Source organism: Epinephelus lanceolatus, chromosome 2 (assembly GCF_041903045.1).
Source record: "Epinephelus lanceolatus isolate andai-2023 chromosome 2, ASM4190304v1, whole genome shotgun sequence".
Taxonomy (NCBI): domain Eukaryota; kingdom Metazoa; phylum Chordata; class Actinopteri; order Perciformes; family Serranidae; genus Epinephelus; species Epinephelus lanceolatus.
The window spans coordinates 50,384,894-50,400,910 of record NC_135735.1 but is presented as its reverse complement, the minus strand read 5'-3'; the positions used below and the strand labels follow the sequence as shown (position 1 = coordinate 50,400,910).

Here is a 16,017-nt window from a genome sequence, read left to right as displayed (position 1 = left end):
TAATAATGTTCTATTCAATTTCCAGTACTCTCTATTAGAGTTATATCTAGTTGCTGCTGCCATATTGTAACAGCCTGATGATCTGTAAAAACTGTAGGTTCTATTAGCACAGACTCCACCTTATCATCTATGTCTGAGGAGATCAGCCAGAAGTCTATACGAGATTGTTTAGATCTGTCCTTATTACTCCAGGTATATATTTTTTGGTTTGGATTTCTCTGCCTCCAGATATCAATAAGACCCATCCTGCCACAAATATTCTCTAATTCATTCATTACTCTGTCCTTAGGAGGCCATCTATCCAAATTTTCATCCATCACTGTATTAAAGTCTCCTCCTCATAATACTTTGGCTGTAGGAAATGTTAGTAACAACTGGTTAATTTTGTTTTCTATTGTTGAGAATATAACAGCATTATTTTGTTTATTGTTGGAGGCATATGTATTTACAATGATAAACTGAGAATGGTCAACATCTACCAGAAGGATTATCCATCTACCATTTGTATCTGAGAAGTGATTGATAATATTACCTTTAAATTTTCCCTGTAATATAGCGACCCCTGCTGACCTGTTACTACTGAAGGAAAACCATACATTTTTCCCCCAGTGACTCCTCCAAAATGACACATCTGCTTCTGAAGCATGAGTTTCTTGGATAAAATAAAAATCTGCACTTTTATTCTGGCAATATAAAAATAAACATTTTCTCTTCAGTTGATTTCTTATACCCCTGGCATTGACAGATAGAACACAAATTGACATAAAAAATAACTAAGAATGAAAAATAAAGACACTCAGAATCCTCTTTTAGGATTTGAGTAGTACTGTTGCGTCTGCGACAGACCAGTACATTTATATTTTAAAGGGCTTATTGGAAGTTTAATTTAAATTTTTGATGTCGGCTGGACTACCCAGGCTTTACCAGATATCATAACAAGAGACAAGTTATTATCATAACAGAAAGCATACCTCTTAATTCAATTAACCCTTCTAAACCATATTAATTTTAAAGCCTTTGCCTAATAAGCCGACACAGTCTGGTGTAACAGAATAAACGGCCTGATACAGCAGATGTTTTATCACCTATGTGTTGTTCACTGTCACTTTTTTCCCCTCAATGTAAGCAGCTGGACCTCTGAAGCCTGCTCTCTTCCCCTCCTTCCTCGCCTGCTCGACCATCGGCCACAGTTTGTTCTGGGCGTCCTTGGCTTCTTGGGTCAGGTCTTCCATTATTCTTATTTTTCTTTCATTGAGCAAGGCAGAGGATTTTGCATCCCTTCAGATCTTGTCCCGGTGAGACCGCGACAAGAACAGGAAGATGATCCGGCGGCTGGACCTCACCTCCCCGGAGCGGGGACCCAGTCAGTGAGTGATGTCCACAGAGATGTTCAGTTGGTCGGTGATGTCGGGGGAGACCTGGCTGAAAAGGTTGATGATGATCCTCTTGATGTCTTCTCCTGGTCGTTCAGGGATCCAGGGCACTCGGAGATTCCATCTTCTCTTGTAGGTGTCCATGTCGTTGCACTTTTCACGGAGCACAGTGTTCTCTTTCTCCAGGGTTTTGACTCTGGTTTGGAGAGTCTCAACTTGTTTGGTTACATTTTCTATCTGTTTCCCCAGGATTCAAGAGAGTCCATGACACTTTTTAAGGTGTCTGTGTTCTCTTTAACTGTTACTTCCACTGACTGGAGCCATCTAAGAGACTCTTCTTGCATCTTCTCAATTCTTTCCATGACTGACAACAGATGTGAATTAGTCACCAACTGCTCGTCCCGCTCCTCAGTCAGTGTCTTTGGTTTCTTACTTGGTCTCTTTAAAGTTTCTGGAGAAGACTCTGAGGATGGCTCTTGATTGAGTAGCTCATCCATGAGTTCCAGATGGGTCTCCAAAGATTTGCGTGCATATGCATGCTCCATGTTCATGACCATAAAATAGTCCAACGCACACACAAAGAGGTTCGACCTCGTGGTCAGTTATCTGGGTGTTAGCTCGGTGAAGGTGGAAAGGTGAGGAAGACGCCACTCTTAATCAATCCTTTCCTTTCTTCACTGTTTGGGTAGGTGTATCAAGCCCTTAGGTGAGTTTAGCCGCTCAAAAATGTTCAGAAAACTGTTCAAAAACTGAACTTCTGCTCGTCATGTCGCAGAGCTGCACGCTACCGTCTCACCTGTAAAACGCCATTTCTGAACTACGGAAACCAGGATCTTGGCCGTACGTGAGGAGCCTGGTGACACGAGGCTAGCTCAGGCAGCAGAGCCACGCCTCAGCTCTGAGCCCTGGAATACAGAGGATGCTGCTCCAGGTGGACAACAGGAGGAATGACACAACCTGGAAGTGTCAGACCTGTGATATGCCCCTCTGTGTTGTGGTGGAGGGGCACAGGAACTGTTTTTCAGAGTGGCACAAATAATTTGTGTGGCATCTGTTTGTTTTGTAAATAATTGTTCAAAAAACGCCTGAGGCATTGCATGCATTTTAATGTAAATAGTTATATAACTTTGTTGTTTGCTAAATTAGGACATAAGTTTTTGAAGTTTACAATTTATATTTCCATCCTAAGTTACAAAAATGGTTCGTTAGATATGTTTGTGGTTTTCACAGTAAAAAATCAAACTTTTTCCTCCTCGGATTTTATGTTTTTTGTGTGATTTTAGGTCCAGTGTATTAATACAGTATGTCAAAATGAAAAAATAACTGTAAAGTCACACAGGTGAGGTTGTGCTGAAAAGAATGATACCAAACAAGGCAAGGTAAACAGTTTTTTAAGGTGAAATTTAAAGGTAAAGTCAAAAGTAGTCTAAAACGGCCAATTATCCCCTAGACCCCAGAGGGTTTTTAATATTGCACAAGAGTGAATGAATACCTCTGCTACGTCAAGACCATAGGTCAAGACCTCCGAAATCCTTCAGCCTTTACTATTAATATAGTAATTTGGTTATAGTTATTAATTTAATTATCAATCAAAATTCCAAATTGACAGTTTAGTAAACTGTATGAGACTGATATCTTTAACTGGCTATCATTTTTCCCTTTTCGGGAATGGTGCCCCACGAAGTGATTTAATGTAAATTAAGTCACATTGTTTAACATAATTAATAATTATTAAGAATTATAAATGATTTCAGATAGCCAATTTGATACTTTAAATGGAGATCTATTATGAGGTCAGGCCTGTGTTAAGGCTTAAGTCCCAACAAATGGTGCAGCCATGTAAACAAAACACTGGTACCTAGATCACAACATTTTGGGCGGGTGATCCAAAGGTGGGATTAGGGGTGATGCCAAGTCTTATCGACTCCACCTTACCAGCACAGTGCAATAGAAAGTTCTCGCGGTCAGCATCAGAGTCTAGTATCAGAGTCAGCGGGGGCAGAAGGATAGGCTGGGTTTACTAACTGGTCAACAGTCTTGAATATGAATCTAGGGTTGTGTTGATTGGCAGCAATTAGTTCAGAGTAGTACTGAATTTTTGCATTTTTCACCATCCTATTGTTAAAGAGTAGTTGCTCTTTCATAGCAGCAAAGTGAACCTGGAGACCTGACTAGATCTTGTACTTCAGGATTAATAGATGTCACTTTAGTAAAAGTAAACATAATCAGAAAAAAAATTCTCTAAGTACTAAGGTAAAAGAAATCAATGCAGAGAAGATGTCCCCTGTGACTGTTATGCTATTATATAGGCTATCATAAGATTATTATTATTATTATGAATGGTGAAAGATGCTGTAGATGACGCTGAGAGCAGCCAGGACAATGTTCTGAGTATATGGGGACTTTTTCTATTTCAGTACGTAGGACACTACAATAGAATAAAGCTCATTTTGGTTAAAAAATAAATAAATAAAAAAAGAGTGGTTTAGTGGTGTTCCCCTTTAAAGTAGGATTTAACTGTGACGTTTGTTAGGGTGAATCTAATTTTGAACTATTGACTGATACTTTCACTACAGATTAATCTGCTGATTATTTTCTCAATGCCACAATGCTACCACAATTACCCAGAACCCAAAGCAACACCGTGGCCAATAATAATACACTGTGCATTGTCATATCTTCTAACATCCTTGTCTTCTGACCAAATAATAACTGACATATATCTTGGTGTTAAAACAGTAATGGATCTAATGCAATCTATTTATTGTAGCTACCTCCTCATCAGTGCTAAACTTCTGAGCATCATGCTGTATGTCACGCCTTTCAATCCTGCAAACAGGAGCTTTTTTGTTTTTGCTTCCGCAATGTCAGAAAAAGAATCAGTGTTTAACCCTGTGTGTGTTTCTATAGAAGTTATAGGCAGCAAACCCATCAGCATCACATCCTTTAACTGATACATAAATGGAAGACCACATATGTGAAATATGATTTATTTCCATATTTACAAATGAAAATGCATGTCATTTGCAATCTGAACAGCCTGCTCTCTGCTGTTGTGTTGCATCCATGTTGTCAGAGCTGGACCCCTTTCTGTTTAAACAGCTCCTCCAGCTTCTCCTCCAGGGCCAAGTTGGTTCCTTTAAGGCCTTTCACCACCTCACAGGCCCATGCAAAATACTCCTGCACACGCTCTTCTGTCCAACCTGCACACACAGAGAGAAGATATGTAGTTAGTAAATGTGGCTTTTGTCAAGTATTGACACCTGTGTAATTACATTTGGTGAGACAGTACTTTACTGGGATGTGTTTTAAGTTTTACTCCACTACATTTGTCCAACAACTGCAGCTTCTAGTCTCGGAGATCATGCCATTTGTTATCCTCCTTGTCCCCCCACCCCCACCAAGCGACTCATTTACAGTATGAGAGCAGTGACAGTGAGAGAGAGGCGCTAACCGGCAGGGGTGCAGCGGTTCAGATCCCTCAGGTTGTAGAGTTTATCAGCCAGTTTGACCAGTTTGGCTTGGCGGCTGCAGTGAGGTGCATGTTCCACCTGCAGACGCTTCCTCTCCTGTTTGGGCAGGCTCTTGTCATCCGTCACCTCCTGAACAATATGGGCCACAATTGGTCCAAAATTTGCTTCAAGCTCTGCAGTAGAGGTGTCCGTGTCCTCCACTGTGTCATGAAGCAGAGCAGCCTGCAGGGAAACACCACACAGGCTCGGTAATACAAGAAACACTGCAATTGACAGTAGCCAACTGATAACAACTGATAACATACTTGCAAAACCTCAATGTCTGTGATGCCTCCCTCATGACTTAGGATTCTCGCCACTCCTTAAAAGTACACACACACACACAGCTGTGAGTATCAGTCAACAAGAGGTGCTGCTGCCAGAAATATCAGGAATATAAACTGAGTGTTGACGGAACATTCAACAAATTCATTAATGCAATGAGGAAAGTGCCTGTCATGTTATACTCATACTACCCTCAGCTGTCTATTAACTGCAGACAGTCACCACATTTAATATAAAGATGTTCAACAATTTTTAAATATAACTCTTTAGCCCACACTTTATTATAATTTATAACAACTCCTTTCAGTTACTTCTGTTCTCATCCGCCAATATGTCCAGAAAACGTGTGTGAAACTTTGGAGGTTTCTGTTCCACAGACAACTGAGCATCATTCTCTACAAATGCTCTGTGTATTCCTGCAAGTACAATGAAATTTTAACATAAACTTATTTTTATTTTATAAAAGCTTATAAAAAGCTCATTAAGTTGAATGCATCTTGCAATGAAAACTATTCCTTGATTAGCACTTTTTTATTAAAGTCACTTGTGATAAAATCATTTTGGTATCATCAGAAAATAAACTGGGAAAAGAAGATTGATATAAATAAGAAATAATTAATGTACTTATGGTAGAACAAGTGTTATTTGTCTTTGTTATAAGCACTACCTTTAATAGGTAAACACTAGTTTTTATTTTAGATGAGTCAATTCGAAATGCTGTGCAATGTTGCTTTATTACATAAACAAGATTACTATAGCCCAACCAATTATGCATTTTTTAAGTGCAATACAATATCAATATTCGAGTTTTAAAAATCTGACAATGATATACAGTGCCCTCCAAAAGTATTGGAACAGTGAGTTCAATTCATTTACTTTTGTTGTAGACTGAAAACATTTGGGTTTGACATCAAAAGATGAATATGAGACAAGAGATCAACATTTCAGCTTTTATTTCCAGGTATTTACATCTGGATCTGATACACAACTTAGAAGATAGCATTATTTGTAATGGAACACAAAATTTTTAGGTGAGCAAAAGTATTGGAACGTATAAACTTAAAATAGATTAAAGTGAATGAGACTTAATATTTAGTTGCAAATCCTTTGCTTTCAATAACTGCATCAAGCCTGTGACCCATTGACATCACCAAACATTTGCATTCTTCTTTTGTGATGCTTTTCCAGGCTTTCACCGCAGCCTTTTTCAGTTGTTGTTTGTTTTGGGGGGTTACTCCCTTCAGTCTCCTCTTCAGCAGGTAAAATGCATGCTCTATTGGGTTTAAGTCTGGAGACTGACTTGGCCAGTCTAAAACCTTCCACTTCTTGCCCCTGATGAACTCCTTTGTTGTTTTGGCAGTGTGTTTTGGGTCGTTATCTTGCTGCATGATGAAGGATCTCCCAATCAGTTTGGTTGCATCTTTCTTTAAATTAGCAGACAAAATGTTTCTGTAGACTTCTGAGTTCATTTTGCTGCTGCCATCATGTGTTACATCATCAATGAAGATGAAAGAGCCCGTCCCAGAAGAAGCCATGCAAGCCCAAGCCATGACATTACCTCCACCGTGTTTCACAGATGAGCTTGTATGTTTGGGATCATGAGCAGATCCTTTCTTTCTCCAAACTTTCGCCTTTCCATCACTTTGGAAAAAGTTAATCTTTGTCTCATCAGTCCATAAAACTTTTTCCCAGATTTTTTGAGGCTCATCTCTGTACCTTTTGGCAAATTCCAGCCTGGCCTTCCTATTCTTCTTGCTAATGAGTGGTTTGCATCTTCTGGTGTAGCCTCTGTACTTTTGTTCATGAAGTCTTCTGCGAACAGTAGATTGTGATACCTTCACTCCTGCCCTCTGGAGGTTGTTGCTGATGTCACTAACAGTTGTTTTAGGGTCTTTCTTTACAGCTCTCACAATGTTTCTGTCATCAACTGCTGATGTTTTCCTTGGTCTACCTGTTCGACATCTGTTGCTTAGTACACCAGTGGTTTCTTTCTTCTTCAGGACATTCTAAATGGTTGTACTGGCTATGGGCAATGTTTGTGCAATGGCTCTGATTGATTGTCCATCTTCTCTCAGATTCACAATTGCTTGTTTTTCACCCATAGACAGCTCTCTGGTTTTCATGTTGGTTCCACCTCTAAATGCAGTCTGCACAGGCAAAACCTATCGTACCCAATCTGAAACTGAGCTCAGACATTCAGTGCTATTTATTGTTTGAATAATCAATGTAATTGGGAGACACCTGGGCAACAAAACACACCTGTCAGTCACATGTTCCAATACTTTTGCTCTCATGAAAAATGGGTGGGTTCAAACAAAAGGTGCTATCTTCTAAGTTGTGTATCAGATCCAGATGTAAATACCTGGAAATAAAAGCTGAAATGTTGATCTCTTGTCCCATATTCATCTTTTGATGTCAAACCCAAATATTTTCAGTCTACAACAAAAATAAAGGAATTGGCCTCACTGTTCCAATACTTTTGGAGGGCACTGTATCATTCACTGGTTACTTGGTTACACTGGTTAGAGATTCAGATCCCTTGGATTTCTTTTAAGACTTATGCCAAGATATACTGTATGCTGAGTGGGACATTTTACAGTGGAAAAATAAACATATTGATTTAACCAACTGGCTGACAAATTATAATAAACAGTGGCATGCAAAAGTTTGGGCACCCCTGGTCAAAACTTTGTTTACTGCGAGTAGTTAAGCAAGTAGAAGATGAACTGATCTCCAAAAGGCATGAAGTTAAAGATGACAAATTTCTTCAATAGTTTGCGCAAAATTACTTTTGAATTTCCATCTTTTACAGTTTCAAAATAACAAAAAGGGAAAAGGGCCCGAAGCAAAAGTTTGGGCACCCTGCATGGTCAGTACTTAGTAGCTTAGTAGCGGGTCTTTCATTTCTTGTTTGGGGAATTTTCTATCATTCTTCCTGTAAAAGGCTTCTAGCTCTGTCAGATTCTTGGGCCATCTTACATGTGCTGCTCTTTTGAGGTCCATCCACAGATTTTTAATGATGTTAAGGCCATGGCAAAACCTTCACTTGCTCCTCTTGAGGTAGTCCATTATAGATTTCAAGGTGTGTTTAGGATCATTGCCCTGTTATAGAGACCATTCTCTCTTCATCTTCAGTTTGTTTGCAGATGGTGTGATGTTTGCTCCCAGAATTTGCTGGAGTTTGACTGAATCCATTGTTCCCTCTACCTGTGAAATGTTCCCTGTGCTGTGCCACTGGCTGCAACACAAGCTTAAAGCATGATCAATCCTCTCCCGTGTTTAATAGTTGGACAGGTGTTCTTTTCATGAAATTCTGCACCATTTTTTCTCCAAACATACCTTTGCTCACTGTGTCCACACAGTTCAATTTTAACTTTATCAGTCCACAGAACTTGTTTCAAAAAAACATCAGGCTTGTTTAGATGTTCCTTTGCAAACATCTGATGCTGAATTTTGTGGTGAGGACACAGGAAACGGTTTCTTCCAATGACTCTTCCATGAAGGTCATTTTTGTGCAAGTGTCACTGCACAGTAGAACAGTGCACCATCACTCCAGAGTCTGATAAATCTTACTGCAGGTCTTTTGCAGTCAAATGGGGGTTTTGTTTTGCCTTTCTAACAATCTTACAAGCAGCTCTCTCAGAAAGTTTTCTTGGACTTCTAGACCTCAACTTGATCTCCACAGTTCATGTTAACTGCCATTTCTTAATTACATTACAAACTGAGGAAACAGCTACCTGAAAACACTTTGCTATCTTCCTATAGCCTTCTCCTACATTATGGGCATCAGTTAATTTAGTTTTCAGAGTGCTAGGCAGCTGGTTTAAAGGAGCCCATAGCTGCCGATTGTTGGGACAAGGTTTCAGGAGTCAGAATATTTATACAGCTTTGAAATCTGCATCACCCGACCTTTCCTAATGATGTAAAAACAGGTTTTATGGCAGTAAGGGAGGAAAATGATCAAATTCATAAAAAATCTATTTAGAAATGTACGTTAATTTTAAACCTTTCAAAATACACATTTAAATTCTTGTCCTTTGTGGGGGACAGTGGGACTTACTTCTCATTTTCAACCATTTTCAGTAAACAGAGTACTGAGAAACGCAAAAAAGATTTTGTTGAAAATTACTGAGCAAGAGACATAGATCAGACATAGATTATTTGTCTTGTACACACAAGCAAACATGTATGACCTGTCAGTGCACAAAGTGAATCTAATTATATAATGTAAATGTACTGTATTTTCTGTAGAAAAGAACGACACGCTGTCCACTACAAGGGACATGTTATAAAAATGAAATACAATTTTACAGAAAAAAATAAATAAATTGTTATATGTTTTAGCATCCCAATTACTTAAATAATGTAAAAATAAAAATAAAAAATTAATTCAATTTCCATCACTGCTTATCCTGTCAGGGGTCGCGGGGGGCTGGAGCCTGTCCTGGCTGTCACTGGGGAGAAGTGGGGTAAACTCTGGACAGGTCGCCAGACTATCACAGGGCTGAAACATAGTTTCCAGTTAACCTGCATGTCTTTGGACTGAGGGAGGAAGCTAGAGAGCCTGGAGAAAACCCACACTGATACAGGGAGAACATGCAGGCTCCACACAGGGGGAACCCAGCCTGCCAGTGGATTTGAACCCAGAGCACTTTTGCTGTGAGGTGACAGTGCTAACCACTACACCACTGTGCTGCCCCTTCCCTCCCCCCAAAAAATCAAAAATTTTAAAAAATAAACGTAAACGTGGGATTAGTCAATGGTGCTCTATTTTGACATTTTTGTTTCTAATTGCAGCTGAACTTCTTAATTTCTTTATTGTCCATTGTGTAAATGTAGAGGGAATTAAGATAGGTAACAATGTTCTAACCATAAGCCAGCTGGCTGAAGATACCTGTTTGTTTTTCAAAAGGAAGTTCAACTACCCGCTACTGCTCCAATTGATTCTCAAACCTTTCAGGAGCAATGGGATTCCGTCCTGGTCGTGGAACAGTGAACCAGCTCTTCACCCTTGTGGGGCTGCTGGAGGGGTTGTGGGAGTTTGCCCATCCAGTCTACATGTGTATGTCTTCTTCTTTCGGCTGTTCCCTTGAGGGGTCGCCACAGCGAATCATCTGCCTCCATCTAACCCTATCCTCTGCATTCTCTTCTTTCACACCAACTGACTTCATGTCCTTTTTCACTACAACCATAAATCTCCGTCCCTCTGGTGTACTCATTCTTGATCCTATCCATCCTCATCACTCCCAAAGAGAACCTCAACATCTTCATCTCTGCTACCTCCAGCTCTGCCTCCTGTCTTTTCCTCAGTGCCACTGTCTCTAAACCAAACAACATCACTGGTCTCACCACTGTCTTGTACACCTTTCCTTTTAATCTTGCTGGTACTCTTCTATCACACATCACACCTGACGCTTTTCTCCACCCGTTCCAACCTGCTCGCACACGTTTCTTCACCTCTTTTCCACACTCTCCATTGCTCTGGACTGTTGATCCTAAGTACTTAAAATCTGCCACCTTCTTTATTTCTACTCCCTGTAACCTCACTGTTCCACTTGGGTCCTTCTCATTTACACACATGTATTCTGTCTTGCTACGGCTAACCTTCATTCCTCTCCTTTCCAGGGCATACCTCCACCTCTCTAGATTTTCCTCCACCTGCTCCCTGCTCTCACTGCAGATCACAATGTCATCTGCAAACATCATAGTCCATGGAGATTCCTGTCTAACCTCATCTGTCAACCTGTCCATCACCATAGCAAACAAGAAGGGGCTCAGAGCTGATCCTTGACGCATTTCCCACTTCCACCTTAAACTCCTCTGTCACACCTACAGCATACCTCACCACTGTCCGACAGCTCTCATACATATCCTGCACCACTCTAACATACTTCTCTGCCACTCCAGATTTCCTCATACAATACCACAGCTCCTCTCTCGGCACCCTGTCATATGCTTTCTCTAGATCTACAAAAACACACTGCAGTTCCCTCTGACCTTCTCTGTACTTCTCCATCAACATCCTCAAAGCAAATACTGCATCAGTAGTACTTTTTCTTGGCATGAAACCATACTGCTGCTCACAGATGCTCACTTCTGGTCTTAGTCTAGCTTTCACTACTCTTTCCCATAGCTTCATTGTACGGCTCATCAACTTTATCCCTCTGTAGTTGCCACAACTCTGTACGTCTCCCTTGTTCTTAAAAATCGGCACCAGCAGACATCCTCTCACTCTCTAACACCTTGTTGAAAAACCTAGTCAAAAACTCTACTGCCACCTCTCCTAGACACTTCCGTACCTCCACAGGTATATCATCAGGACCAACCGCCTTTCCACTCTTAATCTTCTTCAATGCCCTCCTCACTTCATCCTTACTAATCTTTGATACTTCCTGCTGCACAATGGTCACCTCTTCTACTCTTTGCTCTCTCTCATTTTCCTCATTCATCAACTCTTCAAAGTGCTCTTTCCATCTTCCCATCACCTGTCAATACATTTTCATCTCTATCCTTAATCACCCTAACCTGCTGCATGTCCTTCCCATCTCTATCTCTCTGCCTCGCCAACCTGTATAAATCAGTCTCTCCCTTCTTACTGTCCAACCTATCATACAAGTCGGCGTACACCCTTTTTTGGCCTTTGTCTTCATTTACAGTCTGTATGTGTAGGTGAATTTGAAAAAAGCTTACAACTGTCCCCCACATGTAGTCCTATGTGGGGATACTGTGGGAATACAGTGTACCAGAATTGTTGCTACGAGCCATCCAGTCCTTGTATAACCAAATGAGATGTGTGTCCCCATAGTTGGCACAAAGTCAAACACATTTTCTGTGGGTGCTGGCCACTGCAGATGATGTGATTCTGTGGGGTAATTTTACGGGGCCAGGGCCGTTGGTGCGTGTCTCCACCGCAGGAACCACCCCCAAAGGACAGAGTTCCGGAACTTTTACAGGGGCTAAACAAGTCCCTGCCTCAGAGTAGGTACTCAGAACGGCCCCGAGAGACTCCTGGCTGGGGCTTGGGGATTACTTGGTGCTAATTGGATATACTCAAGGCGGGATGTGACGTTTTGTAAATAACAACATGGTTATCGTAGTTTAGCTAGGCTAACCGTTAGCTGTTAACGGTGTCTGTAATAACTCAATAAACGGTCCGTGAAAAAAATATTTTTTCCAGCGGATATCTTAGTTACAACATGATTGAGCTAGCAAAGCAGTTTTGTGTTGCTGTGTGTGGTATTTATTCAGTTTTGGGAAATCATGATGTCAGGAAAGCATCAGCTGACAGGGACAGCTAACAGCAGCAGCAAAGCTAACATCAGGACGTCATCTGTTAAAAGCCTCCCGTTGTCGGATACGACATGAAACTACTCCAGTTAGCTCAATTTTGTTGTAACTAAGACATCCGCTGCAAAAATTTTTTTTTTTCACGGACCGTGACCGGAGTTATTACAGACACCACTAACGGCTAACGGCATCCCTACGCCCTCACGTCGCCCCGGTCAAAATGGTCGCGCAACGATTACATCACATACAGAGCCCAGTAACTTTACAGGAACCTTCCTCCTACTCCGCTCTCTCAGTGGAGACACGGCGGTTTAGAGGGCCGAGTGAGAGGACGTTCCTGTAGTAGTTCCTGTCCCCCAAATACTACCAGGAACTTCTTCAGTGGAAACGGGCCTTTAGAGATAGGGTGAGGAGGTTGGACATCTGGAGGGAGCTTGGAGTGGAGCCGCTGCTCCTTCGCATTAAATAGGGGGTTGCTGAGTGCGGGCATATGATCAGGATACCTCCTGGGACCTTCCTGTTAAAAGTGTTTCAGGCATGTTCAACTGATAGGTAGGGATGGGTACCGAACCCCAGTATTGAACGAGCCCCGGGGCTACATTCTTCAAGACTGCAGTATTGATAAGCTCTGACCTTAACGGTTCTGCTATCGGTAATGGAGCAGTCGCGTTTTTTTTTTTTTTTTTTTTTTTTTTCTTAAATACAAGTTAAACCTTATCATGCACATTTATCTCACCAACTCTGTCAATTATCCGTCATTGTATCATAATTTTCGCTATTCTCCCTGAAGCTCACCCTGGCTGCCTGCTGTGTGTGAGTGGAGAGCAGGGGGGCGGGGCTGTTGTTCCAGTGACACACACACACACACACACACACACACACACACACACACACGACAGCGCATACACCAACTCAAGCTCGTAGCCTATCTTTAGATAGATAACGATGGTGGAGAGAGCCAAACATTCAAAAGTGTGGCTTTACATGACAAGAGTTGATGCAGACACAGCGCGTTGTCACAAGTGTGACAAATGTTTTTCATGTAAGGGCAACAACACTAGTAATTTGTCAAAACACCTTGCGAAAGTGCATTATATTCAGACAGAAAGATGTACAGTTTTGACTGCCCTAGCACAGCTAGTTCATCTGCGTCCAGTCCAGGTTTGTAACATTATGCTAGCAGCCAACACGTGGAGTTAATAACCATTACCATTACCACCCTAAATAGGGTTTCAGATTTGGGACTTTATTTGTGTATTTTTCAGATACTTTTAAATACATGAATATAACCATAATTATAGCCTGGGCTGGGTGCGTGGGATTCCCCCCCCTCTGGTCTAGCCATAGTGATTAATGTTACATCACCATATAAAATACCTAGAATACCTAACATACCTAGAATACCTAATATTTTTACTTGTAGGCTAGATTTGTTTATATATGCTACAGTGATTTGTTTTCGGTACGGTGCGAGCATTTTACTGCATTTGCGACTAAAAATAGTGTTGTGCAAGTAAAAGAAATCATTCAGGAGCACACTGTGCGAGTACAGATTTCAACCAGCAGCACAATTGAACAGGGGTCACAGACACAGACAGGAACACGTATTCCTGTCAAATACGGCGGCCATAGTGTTCCGCGGAGCAAGATAACGGCTTACCGGCGATGGAGAAGCCTGGCTCCAGGTCCAATATTTTCCTCTTTGTTGATGTCATGACTGCCCAGAAATACCTGAACAGCCGAGCTGTGGCGGCACACAGGTATGTGACGTGTCAGAGGAGAAACGAGCTGTTCACATTTCTCTCTTTGTGGCAGGTAACGGTCTACAAACCTGAGCACACTTTAGGGACTGTTCTTTACTTGTCAGGGGAGGAGGGTGGCTGGTTGATTTTTATTTTATGTATTTATTTTATTTTGATCCCCCCTATGTTAATCACTTATTGATACCGTTTTTGAAGTATGAATAAGTCAATAAGTAATTTATTCCATTGAAATATCATTGATGTATTATAGAAAAGTGATTTATCTTTTAATACATGACAAAAGGCACATCTGCCTAATTTTTGCTGTGGTATTGTGATACTACTCAGAACCGTGATACTTTCACTGGTATCGTACCGTGGGTCCCAATTTTGGTACTGTGACAACACTATTATTTTATGTATTTTACATTTCAAGTTGTAAAAAGTAAAATGTTTTGTTAAAAAACTATTTTGTTGCATAATGAGAATTGAGAAAATAAAGCAATTTATGTTCTTGATTTGTTTTTTCTTCCTCAAAAAGTATCGATAAGAGTACCTTTAAAATACCGGATCGATAAGCAGTACCGATAAGAGTAGTAGTACCGTTAAAATCTTAACGATACCCATCCCTACTGATAGGAGACCCCGGGGCAGACCCAGAACATAATGGAGGGATTATATATCTTATCTGGCCTTGGAACGCCTCGAGATCCCCCAGGAAAAGCTGGAAAGTAGGGAGAGGGACATCTGGAGTACTTTGCTAAGACTTCTGGCTCCTCGACACAGCCTTGAATAAGCAGAGTAAAATGGATGGGTTTTGGGCAAGTATGTCCATAAGGCCGGATTTCTTGAGATTCATCCTAATAAAAACATGTTTTATGCTGAATTACAGACATTCCATGATTCTGTCTGTAGAGTATGTAAAAACAATAAAGCTTTAAAAGCATCCCATATTAGGAGACAGTGTGTCCAGTATTAGGGACAATATTGCCAGATGATTTAAGATGGCTTGCAATTTTGCTTAAAGCACCTTGTTTTTAAAAGTGTTACTTTTTTTCTCCTTTCCTATTATTTTGTGTATTAAGGCTGGGTATCGCTTCTGATTTCCTGAATCGATTCAATTTCAATTCACAAGGTCCCAGTTTGGTTCGATTTCCAATTTAATTCAATTGGATTGGGGATATTTTGTTACAATACCAATTTTTGCTGGAATGTGAAAGAGATTCTCAGAGAACTAACACTGTGAATTTTACAAGGAATTTTTCCTTTAAAAGAACAAATTCAGAGCAGGATTAAAACTGAATATTTTATACCTCACTGGAAACCATTCTTAAATGTCAATAAAATAAATCATATTCCATCACAATATGTTCTTTTAAAAAAAAAAAAAAAATTAATGTAGCATCATTTTTTTTTCTACTTGTTGCTTTAGGTGTGTTAATTTTCCTTCTATACTCCCTGTACTGTAATTGTTTTGTGTTATATTATTTCTGTGCTGTTAATAAAGTGTTTTTGGAAAAAAATATACACATATTATTATAAATGTACTATTTAGTTTGGTCTCACCACTTGTCAAATTCCTACATGACAGATTTAAGAGCAGCACCTGAAGGCATCACAACAAAAGGACTCCTACCGACGGGGTGATTAATGTAAGGCGTTCCCTCTGGGTCTTTACGACGCTGGTTACGATGTTTCTCTGCGGCAAAATTAACTGTCTCTAACAATAAAACTGCGTCTGAATTCATGGTGGAAAAATATCATGTAGTGAAAGAAAACGGGGTCAAGTGACTTCAACGGCGCTCGTCTACGCTACGC

General features: G+C 40.6%; 1 protein-coding gene across 3 annotated transcripts; it reads right to left on the bottom strand.

Moving 5' to 3' along the window:
* Positions 1–4,347: 4,347 nt before the first annotated feature.
* On the bottom strand, positions 4,348–15,975 carry hddc3 (HD domain containing 3). 3 transcript variants are annotated; one of them, XM_078162369.1, is made up of 5 exons: positions 15,836–15,972; positions 14,118–14,201; positions 5,152–5,207; positions 4,828–5,068; positions 4,348–4,576 (listed from the first exon to the last, which is right to left on the bottom strand). In XM_078162369.1, the coding sequence occupies exons 1-5, from the start codon at positions 15,945–15,947 to the stop codon at positions 4,446–4,448; spliced, it is 624 nt and encodes a 207-aa protein (XP_078018495.1). In that variant the 5' UTR covers positions 15,948–15,972; the 3' UTR covers positions 4,348–4,445. The 3 variants fall into 3 exon arrangements, with proteins under 3 accessions (XP_078018495.1, XP_033499394.1, XP_078018500.1); XM_033643503.2 differs by lacking the exon at positions 14,118–14,201 and having other exon boundaries at positions 15,836–15,975; XM_078162374.1 differs by lacking the exon at positions 14,118–14,201 and having other exon boundaries at positions 15,806–15,947.
* Between the last annotated feature and the right edge of the window lie 42 nt (positions 15,976–16,017).

Bases quoted from the DNA above. Each gene is read 5' to 3' on its own strand.
- hddc3 (XM_078162369.1), bottom strand. From the start codon at position 15,947: ATGAATTCAGACGCAGTTTTATTGTTAGAGACAGTTAATTTTGCCGCA. The intron at 5,069-5,151 runs GTATGTTATCAG...GTTTCCCTGCAG, and splicing joins CAGACATTGAGGTTTTGCAA to GCTGCTCTGCTTCATGACAC. The intron at 4,577-4,827 runs GTTAGCGCCTCT...CTGTGTGTGCAG, and splicing joins GAACCGCTGCACCCCTGCCG to GTTGGACAGAAGAGCGTGTG.